The sequence below is a fragment of the Callithrix jacchus genome, chromosome 18, assembly GCF_049354715.1.
Source record: "Callithrix jacchus isolate 240 chromosome 18, calJac240_pri, whole genome shotgun sequence".
In the NCBI taxonomy this organism is placed as follows: Eukaryota; Metazoa; Chordata; class Mammalia; order Primates; family Cebidae; genus Callithrix; species Callithrix jacchus.
Window position 1 is genome coordinate 6,887,392 of NC_133519.1, and position 17,227 is coordinate 6,904,618.

A 17,227-nucleotide genomic window follows, 5' to 3' on the forward strand; every position below is an offset into this window, starting at 1 on the left:
CAGTCACATGGGGGAATGGTGACCATAGGTGGGCAGCAGCAGGGATGGGCATTGTGAGCCATTGGGTGGGGCTGTGGGGCAGGGCATTGTGAGCCATTGGGTGGGGCTCTGGGGCAGGGCATTGAGAGCCAGTAGCCTGACTTGGTTGTTTCCTGCTAACCAGGTGACATAGGCTTTTGGGGTGACAGGCATCAGCTAGGGCCAGCAGCCTTCAGTCTAAAATCCTTTAGGATTTTAGAAATAGATGAATCTAGCAACAGATAATTCTGGGTAACCAGTTCCTTGAACAAAGACTAAGTCCACTGAAATAGAAAACATTATATCATAAAGACATAAAAATATGATCAGCTCATTTCTTTCATTTTAATGGCAGAGATTTTATTAGTATGGAGAAAATGTCTTACAGGTCTTGTGTTTAAACTTCAGTTTGGCTCTTACCTTATTTCACAGAATAATTAAGCCTCATGATGGGTGTGCCTTTGTAACAAGGAAGTGCTGTACTCTCTTTTCAGAGTATTGAAAAATTGTGAAAGAATAAATAATTATGAGACTTAACAGATTGTACCTTATACACAAAGCATGCAAGTACCTGTGGAAACTCCTTGCTTGGTGGTGTATGGCAAGCCTCTGTGTGATATTCTGTCTGATTTGGCAGATGAGGTAGTGAGAGAACAAAGTGAGCCTTTTCCTTATTCTTTAGGATGTAAAACATGTTTTCCTGTACATCTTACTGGAATCTTCCAAATACAAATAAGGCCTGTGTATATTCTAGCTATGTTGCTGATGCAGAAGGGAAGGCTTAGAGATCTGAAGGGACTGTGTGAGACGGCTGCTGAACAGGACTGAGGTTCTAAGTCATCAAAGTAGACATTGGAGGTCGTAGTGATGCCAAACTCAGTTCTTAAAGAACTTGACAGACTCCAGAATGTCTTATATTTTAAGGTCTACCCATAACATAGACCTCTCTTAGAACTTACTTTCATCTTGATTAGTTCCTTTTGCATCTTATTTTACACATTTACCTCTCCGTTTTTCCTCCTAAAGAGATGGGTCCTCACTGTGGGCACAGAGCCCAGGCTTCTGACTCCTGGCCTGGGCTCAAGCACTCCTGCTGCCTCAGCCTGTAGGAAAGCTGACAATACAGGCATGTGCCATCTCTCCTGGCTGTACCTTCTGTCTGTACATTTATTAAAATGGATAAGGACAAAAGTAGGGGTGACAAAATGGCCTACATTTACCAGTCAAATCAACAGTTTAATAAATGTGGAAGAATTTCATCCGCTAACTGATTTGAAGCTGAGAATGCCCTGGTCAGGAGAAAGGAGAAGCTGGCAGGAGGGCAAGCAAGGCCCCGAGTAAGAAGTGTTAAGTCAGAGCAGTTGAAGAAAAAATAGTTTGTGAGCACAGAATTTACCATTTTATGTGTATGTGCATGACAGTAAGTTTCTATATGTCTCTTCAAACGTGTTTTTGTTGTATTCAGTAAAGGGATAACAGAAACCTCAATTTCAGTGTTCATTCTTTGGCCAGGCACGGTGGCTCATGCCTGTCATCCCAGCATTTTGGGAGGCCGAGGTGGGCGGATTACCTGAGGTCAGGAGTTTGGGACCAGCCTGGCCAATATGATGCAACCCCTTCTCTACTAAGTATACAAAAAATTAGCCAGGCATGGTGGCACATACCTGTAATCCCAGCTACCTGGGAGGCTGAGGCAGGAGAATCACTTGAATCTGGGAGTTGCAGGTTGCAGTGAGCCGAGATCGTGCCAGTACACTCCAGCCTGGCTGGGCAAATAAAATGAAAGAAACATGTTCAGAACACAATATAAAGTATAGACACATTCAGAGTTTGTTGTTAATATCTTTATTTCAGAAAATTGTGTATCACTTTTCTTGGAAAATGATAAATTCCTAGTTAGATGTGAAACATTTTAGCCTTTCTATAATGACGAGTTGAATTCTTTTGGTAACTTAGACAAATATCACAGCAACCAGTACTCCAACCATTCTGTGGCACACTAAGCAGTCATTTAAAGGCATCAGGCAGAGCAGGGTGCACTGCTGTAGAAAGACATCCTGGAGTGCTCTCTAGGTGGCAAGTCCTGTTTCAGGAACTTATGCCATAAATAATGCTCTGCTTCATTGTTCTCTTCTGAAATATTTCAAAAGAACATTGTGTCTTGAAGCCATATCAACGAGAAGCTCTAAGAACCCAGTTTAGATCTCAGACTCAAACATATTTTGTCCTATCATGCCTTTATTTAGCAGTATATCTAATAAGACTAGGGGTAATATAAGTAACAGATTAAGATAGTAGGAGCTCATTATCCAATTTTATCACTACCCATCGACTTTTCATGCAGCCTTTTGTGTTCTTACCATAGGAACGCTGCTGGTTTGTTGGCTCTCTCAAGTGAGGGGTCAGGGAAGGGAAATCATGGGCATATGATGTAGAGACCTCTGAGCAGCAGGTCTTTCAGCTTTCTAGTACCTATTTTGAACCCTCCTTTTAAAATAACTATCAGTATGTTTCATGTAAAAGATGTAGAAAATAAAGAAAAGTTATTTATTACACTCAGAACACCCATAGATCACTTGTGTTACAGTTTGAGCACTGTTTTTCTGGAAATTATTGCTATGCATTTGAATATAATATTTTATTTCACAAACTTTTTTGTAAAATAAAACTTTCTGATTATTTTGTATGTGCTGCCTTGTAACTTTTACTTAAAGCAGTGAGATAATGGCGTAAGTTTCTCAAACAGTACTTGACACCCAGAGAGCACTCCAGGATGTCTTTGCCTGCCAGGGCACCCTGCTCTACCTGATGACTTTGAATAACTGCTTAGTGTACTACGGACTGGTTAAAGCACTATTTATTTACCTGCCCTTTGCGATTGGCCGTCTTTTTTCGTAAAGTCAGAAACAGTCCTGTCATGTTTGATTCAGAACACACATAAAGCACATTTTGATGACAGGTGCGTGATATCTTGTTATAAAATTCAGATAATATGTTTTGTCTAGTGACATAATTAAACTGATGAAATGAGTCACTTTGTATTTAAGGTATTTTAGTTTTAAATATACTTGTGTCAAACTGCAGTTACCATTGACTTTTAGACATTAACATTCTTCATTTATATTTTTGTGGATCTTGATAGCGTGTGTCTTTAATTCTAAATAGCTACCAGTTTTAAAAATCTGATGCTGTCTTAGATGATAAAACAAAAGACAACTTTAGCAGATCTGGGAGAATTGGGAGAAACTTAACTAGTTTGGGGTAAAATGAAATATATGTATTGAGCAGTTTTAAATGGCCAACAGTGGAACACAACAGAGAGCCCCATTCTAAGTCTGACCCTTACATTCGATAGGGAAGTAAGGGCAGCCAGCACATGAATACTCAAGAATGGCAGGTGGTGACGTGCTGGGAAGAAAGTAAAGCAGGGTAATGGATTAAAGAGGAGGGCAGTTTGATGGAGGGTTGGCGCTAAGAGCAGGATGTTCTCTTTAAGTGACATGTGAACAGTCTTAAAAGTGAAATGGGCTGGGTATAGTTGCCCCCACCTTTAATCCCAGTACTTTGGAAAGCCAGGATGAGGGGATTCCTTGAGGCTGGAAGTTTAAGACCAGCCTGGCCAACACAGATACACCCCATCTTATTTAGTTTTAAAAATAAAAAAGTGAGGGGAACCCTGTGAGCATAATGGGAGAGGGCTTCCAGAGAGGGATATCTGCTTTGGAATTCCTGAAATTGAAACAAGGTTTTGATTTGAAACTTTGAAACAAAGTTTTAGGCAAAGGAGGGAAAGACACAATGGTGGCTGCAGCAGAGTAAAAGGATGCTGGGATGAATAAGGTGGGTGAAGGCCTTGTACATGTAGTGAACACTCACAGAAAAGATGGACTTCAGTTGAGATGGAAAACCACTGGAGGATTATAGCCCAGGATTACTGTTAATTCTCTAAGAAAAAGACTGAGCAGCAGCTCTGTGAATATGCTGTAATACAGGCAAGGGTGGAAGCAGGAAGAGCAGCTAGGAGACTGGTGGAGTGGTTCAGGTAAGAGCCGACAGTGAAGAGAAAAACAACAATGACCTGAAAGAGGCGGACTTGAGAAAAATCAAGTGACACTAAAAGTGGATAATAAAGTGGTAAATAGACAAGTCACAGAAAAAGAAATGCAGGTGATTTTTAAACACATCTTCACTCATAAAAGAAAGGCAAATGACAGCTCTATTGCAGGGTCTCTCCTATTGAGGAAAATCCCAAAACCATGGCAGAACGTTCCTTGGTGTGGCTGTGAGGAAAGTTGCATTCATGTATTGCTGGTAGAAATGCAAAAAGACTCAACTCCATGAAGGGGAATTTGGCACAATCTCACAACCGTGAAAATGCATTTGAATCAGACATTCTACTTTGAGGAATTTTATTCTGAAGTTATGCTCCATAAATATAAAACAAACTATTTGCAAAGTTCTTGTTGCATTATTTTCAATAGTTAAATATTGGAAATAACTGACATGCCTAGTAAGGGACTAGTAAAATAAGCTGGTACTTGTACATAAAGGAGAAGTATGGAGCTGTGAAAAAGAGTAAGATGTCTTTTTATTGCTGTGGAGTGATTCCCAAGATAGGGTACGCAGAAAAGCCAAAAGGAGAACATGCGGTAATATACATGAAAGAAAGCAGGAGAAATAATGTGTATTTCATTATTTAAAAGTAAAAGACAACGTTGGGGAAGTCTTGATGACCTGTGACAGTTTTCTCCTAACTTCACTGGGTAGCCAAAGTGCATAGTTTCTCAAAACATTATTTTGCTATGGGTTCTGCAAAGGATGTTAAGTGTGCACTTTTCGCCTTTGAGTTAGAGAAAGCTTTGGTTTGTAATCTGTTGTGCCTTGTGTAGTATACAGACTGCTCTTTGATTTTATGGCATATAAAACTAGAGTCTATAAAAAGGCATGCATATGGCCTGCTTTAAATACTACCTTGTCTAAAAAACTTTCTTTTAGCTTACTAAAGCAATTAAGCCTCAGGATGAAAACAGCAATATTAGTTAATGAGAAACAAAATGGGGATACTTGTAACACAGTAATGCTTTTTATTTTGAAGAGACAGGGTCTTGCTTTGTTACCCCGGCTGGAGTGCAGTGGTGTGATCATAGCTCACTGCAGCCTCAATCTTCTAGGCTCAGATGATCTTCCCACAACAGGTTTCCATGTAGCTAGGGATACAAGGGCTCACCACCACATCTGATGACATTTAGAAGCTTTTTGTAGAATTGAGGTCTCACTGTGTTGCCCAGGTTGGTCTTAAACTTCTGACCTTAAGCTAATCCTCCTGCCTCAGCCTCTAAAACTGTCAGGATTATAGCCATGGGCCAGCAAACCTAGCCCAGTAATGTTTCTAAAAAGTCTGAAAAAAATAAGTTAAATATTATTAAGAAATATATAAAAAGATAAACATATAGTATGGTATATGAAATGTCACAGTTCAGTCATGGTCACTACAACAGTGATTAAAATATCCAACAGTTGAGGCAAGTCTGAGAACTGAGAGGGACATACAGGATTGGTTTGGAAGCCAGAATTAGGATTGTCAGAGCTGGGAAAGCAGAAGCAAGGCAAGAATGTGCCCAGGATTGGGGTATGGAGCAGCCCCGTGGTATGCCACGTGCACAGGAGCGTGGCACGCAGCAGCTCCATAGTATGCCATGTTCACAGGGGCGTGGCATGCAGCAGCAGCTCCATGGTATGCCGTGTGTTATTTTTTACATCAGGCCAGCTCTAGCCCAGCAGATGAGAATCACCTGATGGGTAGAAAGAGTGGACTTAGGTAAAATCTCTGACCATGCATAACTGAGAGACTTAAAATGTTTGCCTTATGGGTCATAAAACTAATAAAAGTGACAACATGGGGATAATAGAGTAGGTCAGTAAATGCGGTAAGCCACCTGCCACCTCTCCAGAGCTTCAACCATCCCACAGAAATGTTGGGGCAGCAGGATTTGACAAAGCTTGTGAGAAGAGCTCTCAGTCCAGGGTTCAGGGCATGATCTAGAGGACTCAGGTGTTCCAGGATCTCTATCCCCGGGGAACCAACTACATTATTACCTCAGATCTATCACTCCTCACTGTGGTGACTCTGGGCAAGTCACTCAAAATGTCTGAGTTTTAATACACTGAATTGGAAAATGTGGGTTGTAGCCCCTTCCCTGCCTGTCCCTTGGGGCTGATGTGGGGATCAGGGCAATCACAGATCTCTGTCATGAGCTGGAAATCATGTGTCCATGGAAACTGTGAAGTCACTTTCCATCCTACCCTGCACAGGAGACATGCAGGCTTCCTCTCTGTATTCAACCACTACCAAGTATCTGGATTATCCTTCTCGACATTGAATGATTGAACATTTTAGGGCATTTACAAAAGAAAAGAGTCTTTTTAAGTCTTTATCTGCATTTCATTCTTTTAGGTGCTATAGACCTTAGTAGGTCTATAGCATAGATCTACTAATGTTTCTACATCTCAGAATAGGGAAGAGAGGCACAGATGGGTTCATATCCCTCTCCCAGGTATGCGCAGATTCTAAGTAGGATTTGAACCCAGCCTATTCTTGGTAACTTGGGTCTTCTGCTTTTCTATTGTCTCATCTGAATAAAGGTATCTGCCTGGACAAACAAATCTTCCTAGAACCCAGATCTAATTCAGGTAGCATTGAAAAGCAGTCGATGAAAACTAGGATCAAAAGTTTAAACTGAATAAGTTTTTACTAATTTCTCTGTGGTCTTCTGCCAGCAAGATGTCAAGAATTGTCTTTATTATAATACATTTCTACCTTGCAGGTTTGGCTGGCCGTGTGAGGAGCTGGGTACAAAAACGGAGGCGTAAAAAAAATTGCCCCACTGCAAATGAAGGTAGGGTGGAAATTATATCATTAAGTTGATTGAAGCAAACAATTCCAGTTTACTCATCCAGTGTCCCAGAGAAACTCAGTAAATGCTATGTGATGTTCTTCATTTATTTCATTTGTGCCCATTTAAATGCATTAAATTAATGGGTGATGCAACTACACAAGTAAAGTTACATTGGCGGCTTAGAGGTTGGTTCTTTTTGTTTCTTTGTTTTTGTGAAAAGGTCTCATTTTGTCACCCAGGAGTGCACTGGTGCAATCACAGCTCATTGCAATCTTGACCTCCACGTGTTCAGATGATCCTTCTACCTCAGCCTCCCAAGCAGATGGCTATAATGCACATGCTTTATACCAAGCTCTTTTTTTAAATTTTATTTTTTTTTTTTTGTAGAGACGGGGTTTCACAGTGTTGCCCAGGCTTGGTTCACTTTTGATAGTAAAGGACATCTCAAATGTTTAGACATTTGCTTTCAGTTTGGGCAATTATGAATACAGCAATTACAAACCTTCTTGTGTCTTGTTTGGAAACATAATTTTAAAATGTAAGGAAATACTAAAATTATGGTTACTTGCTCGTATGGTAAGACCACGTTTCTTTGTAAGAATTTTGGTAGAATTTACCGGTGAAATCATCTGAAGGTAGTGTTTTTGTTCTTTTGAGAAGATACTAATTATTGATTCAATTTCTAATATAAATATAGGCCTATTCAGATGATTCATTTATCATGAGAAGATGTTTAACCTTCTGAAACAGATCCAAAAAGTTAGCTCATTTCATATAATGTTTCCAAGTGTGAGCACAGATGTGTTCACAACATTCCTTTATTATTTTTTGATTCAACTCGTCTTGAACTGATATTATTAGTACATCGTGACTTCCTTCTTTTCCTTTGAGGTTAGAAAAGGTAGAGGTTTATCAGTGTTATTGATCTTTCCAAAGAACTGTTTTTGTTGTTGTTGATTTTCTCTGATGATTTCCTGTTTTTTATTCCATTAATTTCTGCAGTCGTTATTTATTTTTCCTCTATTCGAGATTATACTGCTGTTTGTCTTTCAATGCCCAAGGCAGAAGCTAGATTATGAATTTAGATTTGATTTTTCTCATTTTTGACACAGCATCATGAATGTTACTCACTAAATATATCATTGAAATGCACAACAATTAAAATAATAAATATGTAAGCTTTTAAATTTAAAAAATACAACAGGACAGATGATAAATGTAGCAGCAGGATATGTAGATCCACAGAAGTTAAATAATCCTGTAACACTTCATAAAATGTTGGGATTTGCCTACACCTTCACTTGGGCAGCAGGTGTGATGAGATGCTCTCACTGAGCCATACAGTGCCGTTCTGTATTAACCGGTTCTCAGACTATTTCACACTGATGAGGTTGCCCGAGCTAGAAAGCCAAGGCTCTTTCATTTCTTTCTTCCCCTCTCCTATGCCTTCCTTCAGCACCAAGGAGAGTGGCCAAGCAGGAGCTCAGTTCATGCTTGTCAACAGCCCCCTTCCATACACTGCAGCTTCTGTCCACATCCCCCAAGACTTCTTGTGGGATTCCTCAGCATCACCAGTGTACTTACTGTCTCTCTGTGTTCTCCTAGCTCCTCTTCAAGACCCAAAGGAGTTTACACGTGAAAACCTTAAGGAGACATCACCTGACATAGTAAGATGCATTTCTTTGTCTTGAAGACAAATGTCTTTTTTGGGGGCTTCTAGAATATCAAGTGAGTATCATTTCTGACTGCCATTGTGAATCAGGCCTCAGCTGTCATAAACTCTAGCTACCAGTCACTGGAATGTATGACAAACTGAAGCCTGATTGATGATGTCAGTCAGAAGATGACATCACTGAAAACCTAGTAGTGAGCATATTTCTCAGTAGCAACATATTCTTCCTGAAAAATAATTTTGTATTTTTCAGCCAGCATAGATGCTTGCTAAGTATTCCAAACCCACTGCATTTTCTGCAAGCATCCCCTGTTCTCCATTGGAGCCTGTGACTTCATCACTGTTAGACATCTGGTTTTTTGTTTAGTTTAGTTTTGTTTTTGAGACAGAGTCTCTCTGCCACCAGGCTACAGTGCAGTGGTGTGATCTCAGATCACTGCAGCGTCCTCCTACTGCATTCAAGCAATTCTCCTGCCTCAGCCTCCCGAGTAGCTGGGACTGAAGGTTCTCGCCACCACCATGCCGGGTTTCTTGTAGTTTTTAGTAGAGACGGGGTTTCACCCTGTTGGCCAGGATGGTCTCAATCTCTTGCCCTCATGATCTGCCCACCTCAGCCTCCCAAGGTGCTGGGATTACATGCGTGAGCCACCACACCCAGTCTGCCGTCTGGTTTACTAATGTCACCAAGTGAATACAAGACCTGTGCCAGTGGGACCCAGCATGATGTAATCCTCATGGTGTTTCTTTTTCTCTTATTGCAGGAGAAGCCTGCAGCCCAGTATCGCCACTGTACGTACTCTTTTCCTTTTAAACAGTTACCGAGACGTAGTTGACATGCAAACTAATTCACCCATTTAAATTAGGTGATTCAGTGTTTTCACTCTATTTACCGGGTTGTGCAACCATTGTTAGAATCTAATATTAGAAGCTCTTGGTTTCCAATCAGAAAACCCCCTTAGTAGTGACTCCTCTGTTTCCCCCAACCCCCCCCCACACCCCTGGTTCTAGGCAGCCCTAATCTACTTTCTGTTTCTATAGTACACTGCCTTTCTGTATTAACCGATTCTTCAAATGAGGATTTCACGTTGATGAGATTGCCCTAGCTAGGAAGCCAAGGCTCTTTCATTTCTTTCTGCCCCTCTCATTTTCCTTCCCTCAGCACCAAGGAGAATGGTCCAGCAGCAGCTGGGTCCCTGCTTCTCATCGCCCAACTCCATACATTCTAGCCCGGTCCACATTTCCCAAAGCTCCTTGTGAGATTCCTGAGAAGCACCAATGCACTGACTGTCACTCTGTGTTGTCTTAGGTGGTGTTCAGGTCTCAGAGGACCTCATTTTGCAAGACATGGAAGACCATGAGCTACCCCGTGATGTGGTAAGATGCATTTCTTTGTCTCGAAGAGAAATATTTATTTCTGGGGCCTCTGGAATATCAAGTGAATATCCTTTTTGACTGCCATTGTGAATCAGACCTCAGTCATCATGAACTCTAGTGACCAGTCAGTGGAGATTCTGACCAACTGAGGCCTGATTGACGATGTCAGTCAAAAGATGGCATAACTTAGAATCTGGTCTTGTGCATATTTCTCAGTAGCCACATTTTCTCCTTGAAAAATAATTTTGTACTTTTCAGCCAGCATAGATACCTGCTAAGTATTCCAAACCCACTGCATTTTGTGCAAGCATCCCTTGCTCTATTTGGGGCCTGTGACTTCATCACTGTTTGACATTTGGTTTTTTGCTTAGTTTAGTTTTGTTTTAGAGACAGAGTCTCTCTGTCACCAGGCTACAGTGCAGCGGTGTGATCTCAGAGCACTGCAGTGTCCTCCTACTGCATTAAGCAATTCTCCTGCCTCAGCCTCCCGAGTAGCTGGGACTGAAGGTTCTCGCAACCACCATGCCAGGTTTTTTGTAGTTTGTAGTAGAGGTGGCGTTTCACCATGCCGGATTTTTTGAAGTTTTTAGTACAGACAGGGTTTCACCATGTTGGCCAGGATGGCCTCAACCTCTTGCCCTCATGATCTGCCCGCCTCAGCCTTGCCACATGCTGGATTACATGCGTGAACCACCGTGCCCAGCCTGCCATCTGGTTATCTAACGTCACCAAGTGAACATTAGACCTGTGCCAGCGGGACCCAGCATGATGTCATCCTCATGGTGTTTCTTTTTCTCTTATTGCAGGAGAAGCCCGCCGCTTGGTGTCACCGCCGTACGTATTCTTTTTCTTTTAAACAGTTACCGAGACGTAGTGCGTATGCAAACAAATTCACTTATTTAAAGTAGGTGATTCCGTGTTTTTACTCTATTTATAGGGTTGTGCAACCATTGTTAGAGTCTAATTTTAGAAGCTTTCTTTCCCCCTCAGAAAACCCGCTTAGTAGTGACTCCTCTGTTTTCCGCAACCGCACATGCCCCTGGTCCTAGGCAGCCCTAATCTACTTCCTGTTTCTGTAGTACACTGCCTTTCTGTATTAACCGGTTCTTCAAATGACGATCTCACGTTGATGAGGTTGCCCTGGCTAGGAAGCCAGGCTCTTTCATTTCTTTCTGCCCCTCTCCTTTTCCTTCCTTCAGCACCCAGGAGAATGGTCCAGCAGCAGCTGGGTCCGTGCTTGTCAAACGCCCAGCTCCATACTCTCCAGCCCGGTCCACATTTCCCAAAGCTCCTGCTGAGATTCCTGAGCAGCACCAATGCACTGACTGTCACTCTGTGTTCTCTTAGGTCCCGTTGAGGTCCCACAGGACCTCATATTAGAAGACATTGAGGATGATGAGCTACCCCGTGATGTGGTAAGATGCATTTCTTTGTCTCGAAGAGAAATTTTTCTTACTGGGGCCTCTGGAATATCAGGTGAACATCCTTTTTGACTGCCATTGTGAATCGGACCTCAGGTGTCATGGAGTCTAGCAACGAGTCAGTGGAGTTTCTCACCAATGAGGCCTGATTGACGAAGTCAGTCAAAAGATGGCATAACTTAGAATCTGGTCTTGTGCATATTTCTCAGTAGCCACATTTTCTCCTTGAAAAATAATTTTGTATTTTTCAGCCAGCATAGATACCTGCTAAGTATTCCAAAGCCACTGCATTTTCTGCAAGCACCCCCTGTGCACCATTTGGGGCCTGTGACTTCAACACTGTTTGACATCTGGTTTTTTGTTTAGTTTAGTTTTGCTTTTGAGACAGAGTCTCTCTGTCTCCAGGCTACAGTGCAGTGGTGTGATCTCAGAGCACTGCAGCCTCCTCTTCCTGCATTCATGCAATTCTCCAGCTTCAGCCTCTCGAATAGCTGGGACTGAAGTTTCTCGCCACCACCACGCCGGATTTTTTGAAGTTTTTAGTACAGACAGGGTTTCAGCATGTTGGCCAGGATGGCCTCAACCTCTTGCCCTCATGATCTGCCCGCCTAAGCCTCACCACATGCTGGATTACATGCGTGAACCATCACGCCCAGCCTGCCATCTGGTTATCTAACGTCACCAAGTGAATATTAGACCTGTGCCAGCGGGACCCAGCATGATGTCATCCTCATGGTGTTTCTTTTTCTCTTATTGCAGGAGAAGCCCGCCACTTGGTGTCACCGCCGTACGTATTCTTTTTCTTTTAAAGAGTTACCGAGACGTAGTGCATATGCAAACAAATTCACTTATATAAAGTAGGTGATTCCGTGCTTTTACTCTATTTATAGGGTTGTGCGACCATTGTTAGAGTCTAATTTTAGAAGCTGTCTTTCCCCCTCAGAAAACCCGCTTAGTAGTGACTCCTCTGTTCTCCCCCACCCCCCAACCCCCACCCCCCTGGTCCTAGGCAGCCCTAATCTACTTCCTGTTTCTGTAGTACACTTTCTTGCTGTATTAACCGGTTCTTCAAATGACAATTTCACGTTGATGAGGTTGTCCTGGCTAGGAAGCCAGGCTCTTTTATTTCTTTCTGCCCCTCTCCTTTTTCTTCCTTCAGCACCCAGGAGAATGGTCCAGCAGCAGCTGGGTCCGTGCTTGTCAAACGCCCTGCTCCATACCCTCCAGCCCGGTCCACATTTCCCAAAGATCCTGGTGAGATTCCTGAGCAGCACCAATGCACTGTCACTCTGTGTTCTCTTAGGTCCCGTTGAGGTCCCGCAGGACCTCATACTAGAAGACATTGAGGATGATGAGCTAACCCGTGACGAGGTAAAACGCATTTCTTTGTCTCGAAGAGAAATTATTCTTTCTGGGGCCTCTGGAATATCAAGTGAATATCCTTTTTGACTGCCATTGTGAATCGGACCTCAGGTGTTGTGGAGTCCAGCCACCAGTCAGTGGAGTTTCTCACCAACTGAGGCCTGATTGACGATGTCAATCAAAAGATGGCATAGCTAACAATTTGGTTTGGGGCATATTTCTCAGTTGCAACGTTTTCTCCTTGAAATACAATTTCGTATTTTTCAGCAGGCATAGATACCTGCTAAGTATTCCAAAGCCACTTCATTTTCTGCAAGCGCCCCCTGTGCTCCATCTGGGACCTGTGACTTCAACACTGTTGGACATCTGGCTTTTTGCTTAGTTTAGTTTTGTTTTTGAGACAGAGTCTCTCTGTCTCCAGGCTACAGTGCAGTGTTGTGATCTCAGATCACTGAAGCGTCCTACTGCATTCAAGAAATTCTCCTGCCTCAGCCCCCCGAGTAGCTGAGACTGAAGGTTCTGGACACCACCATGCCGGGTTTCTTGTAGTTTGTAGTAGAGATGGCGTTTGGCCATGCCGGGTTTTTTGAAGATTTTAGTACAGACAAGGTTTCACCATGTTGGCCAGGATGGCCTCAACCCCTTGCCCTCATGATCTGCCCGGCTCAGCCTCGCCACATGCTGGATTACATGCGTGAAACACTGCGCCCAGCCTGCCATCTGGTTATCTAACGTCACCAAGTGAATATTAGACCTGTGCCAGCGGGACCCAGCATGATGTCATCCTCATGGTGTTTCTATTTCTCTTATTGCAGGAGAAGCCCGCCGCTTGGTGTCACTGTCGTACGTATTCTTTTTCTTTTAAACAGTTACCGAGACGTAGTGCGTATGCAAACAAATTCACTTATTTAAAGTAGGTGATTCCGTGTTTTTACTCTATTTATAGGGTTGTGCAACCATTGTTAGAGTCTAATTTTAGAAGCTGTTTTTCCCCCTCAGAAAACCCACTTAGTAGTGACTCCTCTGTTCTCCCCAACCCCCCACGCCCCTGGTCCTAGGCAGCCCTAATCTACTTCCTCTTTCTGTACTACACTGCCTTTCTGTATTAACCGGTTCTTCAAATGATGATTTCACGTTGATGAGGTTGCCCTGGCTAGGAAGCCAGGCTCTTTCATTTCTTTCTGCCCCTCTCCTTTTCCTTCCTTCAGCACCCAGGAGAATGGTCCAGCAGCAGCTGGGTCCGTGCTTGTCAAACGCCCCTCTCCATACCCTCCAGCCCGGTCCACATTTCCCAAAGCTCCTGATGAGATTGCTGAGCTGCACCAATGCACTGACTGTCACTCTGTGTTCTCTTAGGTCCCGTTGAGGTCCCGCAGGACCTCATACTAGAAGACATTGAGGATGATGAGCTACCCCGTGATGAGGTAAGATGCATTTCTTTGTCTCGAAGAGAAATTTTTCTTTCTGGGTCCTCTGGAATATCAAGTGAATATCCTTTTTGACTGCCATTGTGAATCAGACCTCAGGTGTCGTGGAGTCCAGCGACCAGTCAGTGGAGTTTCACCAACTGAGGCCTGATTGACGATGTCAATCAAAAGATGGCATAGCTAACAATTTGGTTTGGGGCATATTTCTCAGTTGCAATGTTTTCTCCTTGAAATACAATTTTGTAATTTTCAGCCAGCATAGATACCTGCTAAGTATTCGAAAGCCACTGCATTTTCTGCAAGCGCCCCCTGTGCTCCATCTGGGCCCTGTGACTTCAACACTGTTAGACATCTGGTTTTTTGTTTAGTTTAGTTTTGTTTTTGAGACAGAGTCTCTCTGCCACCAGGCTACAGTGCAGTGGTGTGATCTCAGATCACTGCAGCGTCCTCCTACTGCATTCAAGCAATTCTCCTGCCTCAGCCTCCCGAGTAGCTGGGACTGAAGGTTCTCGCCACCACCATGCCGGGTTTCTTGTAGTTTTTAGTAGAGACGGGGTTTCACCCTGTTGGCCAGGATGGTCTCAATCTCTTGCCCTCATGATCTGCCCGCCTCAGCCTCCCAAGGTGCTGGTATTACATGCATGAGCCACCACGCCCAGTCTGCCATCTGGTTTACTAATGTCACCAAGTGAATACAAGACCTGTGCCAATGGGACCCAGCATGATGTAATCCTCATGGTGTTTCTTTTTCTCTTATTGCAGGAGAAGCCTGCAGCCCAGTATTGCCACTGTACGTACTCTTTTCCTTTTAAACAGTTACCGAGATGTAGTTGACATGCAAACTAATTCACCCATTTAAATTAGGTGATTCAGTGTTTTCACTCTATTTACCGGGTTGTGCAACCATTGTTAGAGTCTAATTTTAGAAGCTCTTGATTTCCAATCAGAAAACCCCCTTAGTAGTGACTCCTCTGTTTCCCCCAATCCCCCAACACCCCTGGTTCTAGGCAGCCCTAATCTACTTTCTGTTTCTATAGTACACTGCCTTTCTGTATTAACCGATTCTTCAAATGAGGATTTCACGTTGATGAGGTTGCCCTAGCTAGGAAGCCAAGGCTCTTTCATTTCTTTCTGCCCCTCTCATTTTCCTTCCCTCAGCACCAAGGAGAATGGTCCAGCAGCAGCTGGGTCCCTGCTTCTCATCGCCCAGCTCCATACATTCTAGCCCGGTCCACATTTCCCAAAGCTCCTTGTGAGATTCCTGAGAAGCACCAATGCACTGACTGTCACCCTGTGTTGTCTTAGGTGCTGTTCAGGTCCCAGAGGACCTCATTTTGCAAGACATGGAAGACCATGAGCTACCCCGTGATGTGGTAAGATGCATTTCTTTGTCTCGAAGAGAAATATTTATTTCTGGGGCCTCTGGAATATCAAGTGAATATCCTTTTTGACTGCCATTGTCAATCAGACCTCAGTCGTCATGAACTCTAGTGACCAGTCAGTAAGGATTCTGACCAACTGAGGCCTGAATGACGATGTCAGTCAAAAGATGGCATAACTTAGAATCTGGTCTTGTGCATATTTCTCAGTAGCCACATTTTCTCCTTGAAAAATAATTTTGTATTTTTCAGCCAGCATAGATACCTGCTAAGTATTCCAAACCCACTGCATTTTCTGCAAGCATCCCGTGCCCTATTTGGGGCCTGTGACTTCATCACTGTTTGACATTTGGTTTTTTGCTTAGTTTAGTTTCGTTTTTGAGAAAGAGTCTCTCTGTCACCAGGCTACAGTGCAGTGGTGTGATCTCATATCACTGCAGCGTCCTCCTACTGCATTCAAGCAATTTTCCTGCCTCAGCCTCCCGAGTAGCTGGGACTGAAGGTTTTCGCCACCACCATGCCCGGTTTTTTGTAGTGTGTAGTAGAGATGGTGTTTCACCATGCCGGGTTTTTTGAAGGTTTTAGTACAGACAGGGTTTCACCATGTTGGTCAGGATGGCCTCAACCTCTTGCCCTCATGATCTGCCCGCCTCAGCCTCGCCACATGCTGGATTACATGTGTGAACCACCGGGCCCAGCCTGTCATCTGGTTATCTAACATCACCAAGTGAATATTAGACCTGTGCCAGCGGGACCCAGCATGATGTCATCCTCATGGTGTTCCTTTTTCTCTTATTGCAGGAGAAGCCAGCAGCTTGGTGTCACCGTCGTACGTATTCTCTTTCTTTTAAACAGTTACCGAGATGTAGTGCGTATGCAAACAAATTCACTTATTTAAACTAGGTGATTTTGTGCTTTTACTCTATTTATAGGGTTGTGCAACCATTGTTAGAGTCAAATTTTAGAAGCTGCTTTTCCCCCTCAGAAAACCCGCTTAGTAGTGACTCCTCAGTTCCCCCCAACTCCCCACGCCCCTGGTGTTAGGCAGCCCTAATCTACTTCCTGTTTCTGTAGGACACTGCCTTTCTGTATTAACCGGTTCTTCAAATGACGATCTCACATTTATGAGGTTGCCCTGGCTAGGAAGCCAGGCTCTTTCATTTCTTTCTGCCCCTCTCCTTTTCCTTCCTTCAGCACCCAGGAGAATGGTTCAGCAGCAGCTGTGTTTGTGCTTGTCAATGCCAAGCTCCATACCCTCCAGCCCGGTCCACATTTCCCAAAGCTCCTGGTGAGATTCCTGAGCAGCACCAATGCACTGACTGTCACTCTGTGTTCTCTTAGGTCCCGTTGAGGTCTCACAGGACCTCATATTTGAAGACATTGAGGATGATGAGCTACCCCGTGATGTGGTAAGATGCATTTCTTTGTCTCGAAGAGAAATTTTTATTTCTGGGGCCTCTGGAATAACAAGTGAATATCCTTTTTGACTGCCATTGTGAATCGGACCTCAGGTGTCATGGAATCTAGCAACCAGTCAGGGGAGTTTCTCACCAATGAGGCCTGATTGATGATGTCAGTCAAAAGATGGCATAACTTAGAATCTGGTCTTGTGCATATTTCTCAGTAGCCACATTTTCTCCTTGAAAAATAATTTTGTATTTTTCAGCCAGCATAGATA

General features: G+C 43.3%; 1 protein-coding gene across 50 annotated transcripts in view; it reads left to right on the forward strand.

Annotated features, from left to right (window-relative positions):
- Positions 1–17,227, forward strand: part of LOC144576499 (uncharacterized) — an 86,294-nt gene that overhangs the window by 24,582 nt on the left and 44,485 nt on the right. For all 50 annotated transcript variants that reach the window (XM_078355386.1, XM_078355387.1, XM_078355388.1 and 47 more), the window contains 14 exons: positions 6,843–6,914; positions 8,520–8,581; positions 9,348–9,375; positions 9,893–9,960; positions 10,767–10,794; positions 11,308–11,375; positions 12,141–12,168; positions 12,685–12,752; positions 13,559–13,586; positions 14,100–14,167; positions 14,933–14,960; positions 15,476–15,543; positions 16,351–16,378; positions 16,891–16,958. In XM_078355386.1, coding sequence (XP_078211512.1) covers positions 6,843–6,914; positions 8,520–8,581; positions 9,348–9,375; positions 9,893–9,960; positions 10,767–10,794; positions 11,308–11,375; positions 12,141–12,168; positions 12,685–12,752; positions 13,559–13,586; positions 14,100–14,167; positions 14,933–14,960; positions 15,476–15,543; positions 16,351–16,378; positions 16,891–16,958 — 710 coding nt within the window. The remainder of the gene's footprint in view (positions 1–6,842; positions 6,915–8,519; positions 8,582–9,347; positions 9,376–9,892; positions 9,961–10,766; positions 10,795–11,307; positions 11,376–12,140; positions 12,169–12,684; positions 12,753–13,558; positions 13,587–14,099; positions 14,168–14,932; positions 14,961–15,475; positions 15,544–16,350; positions 16,379–16,890; positions 16,959–17,227) is intronic.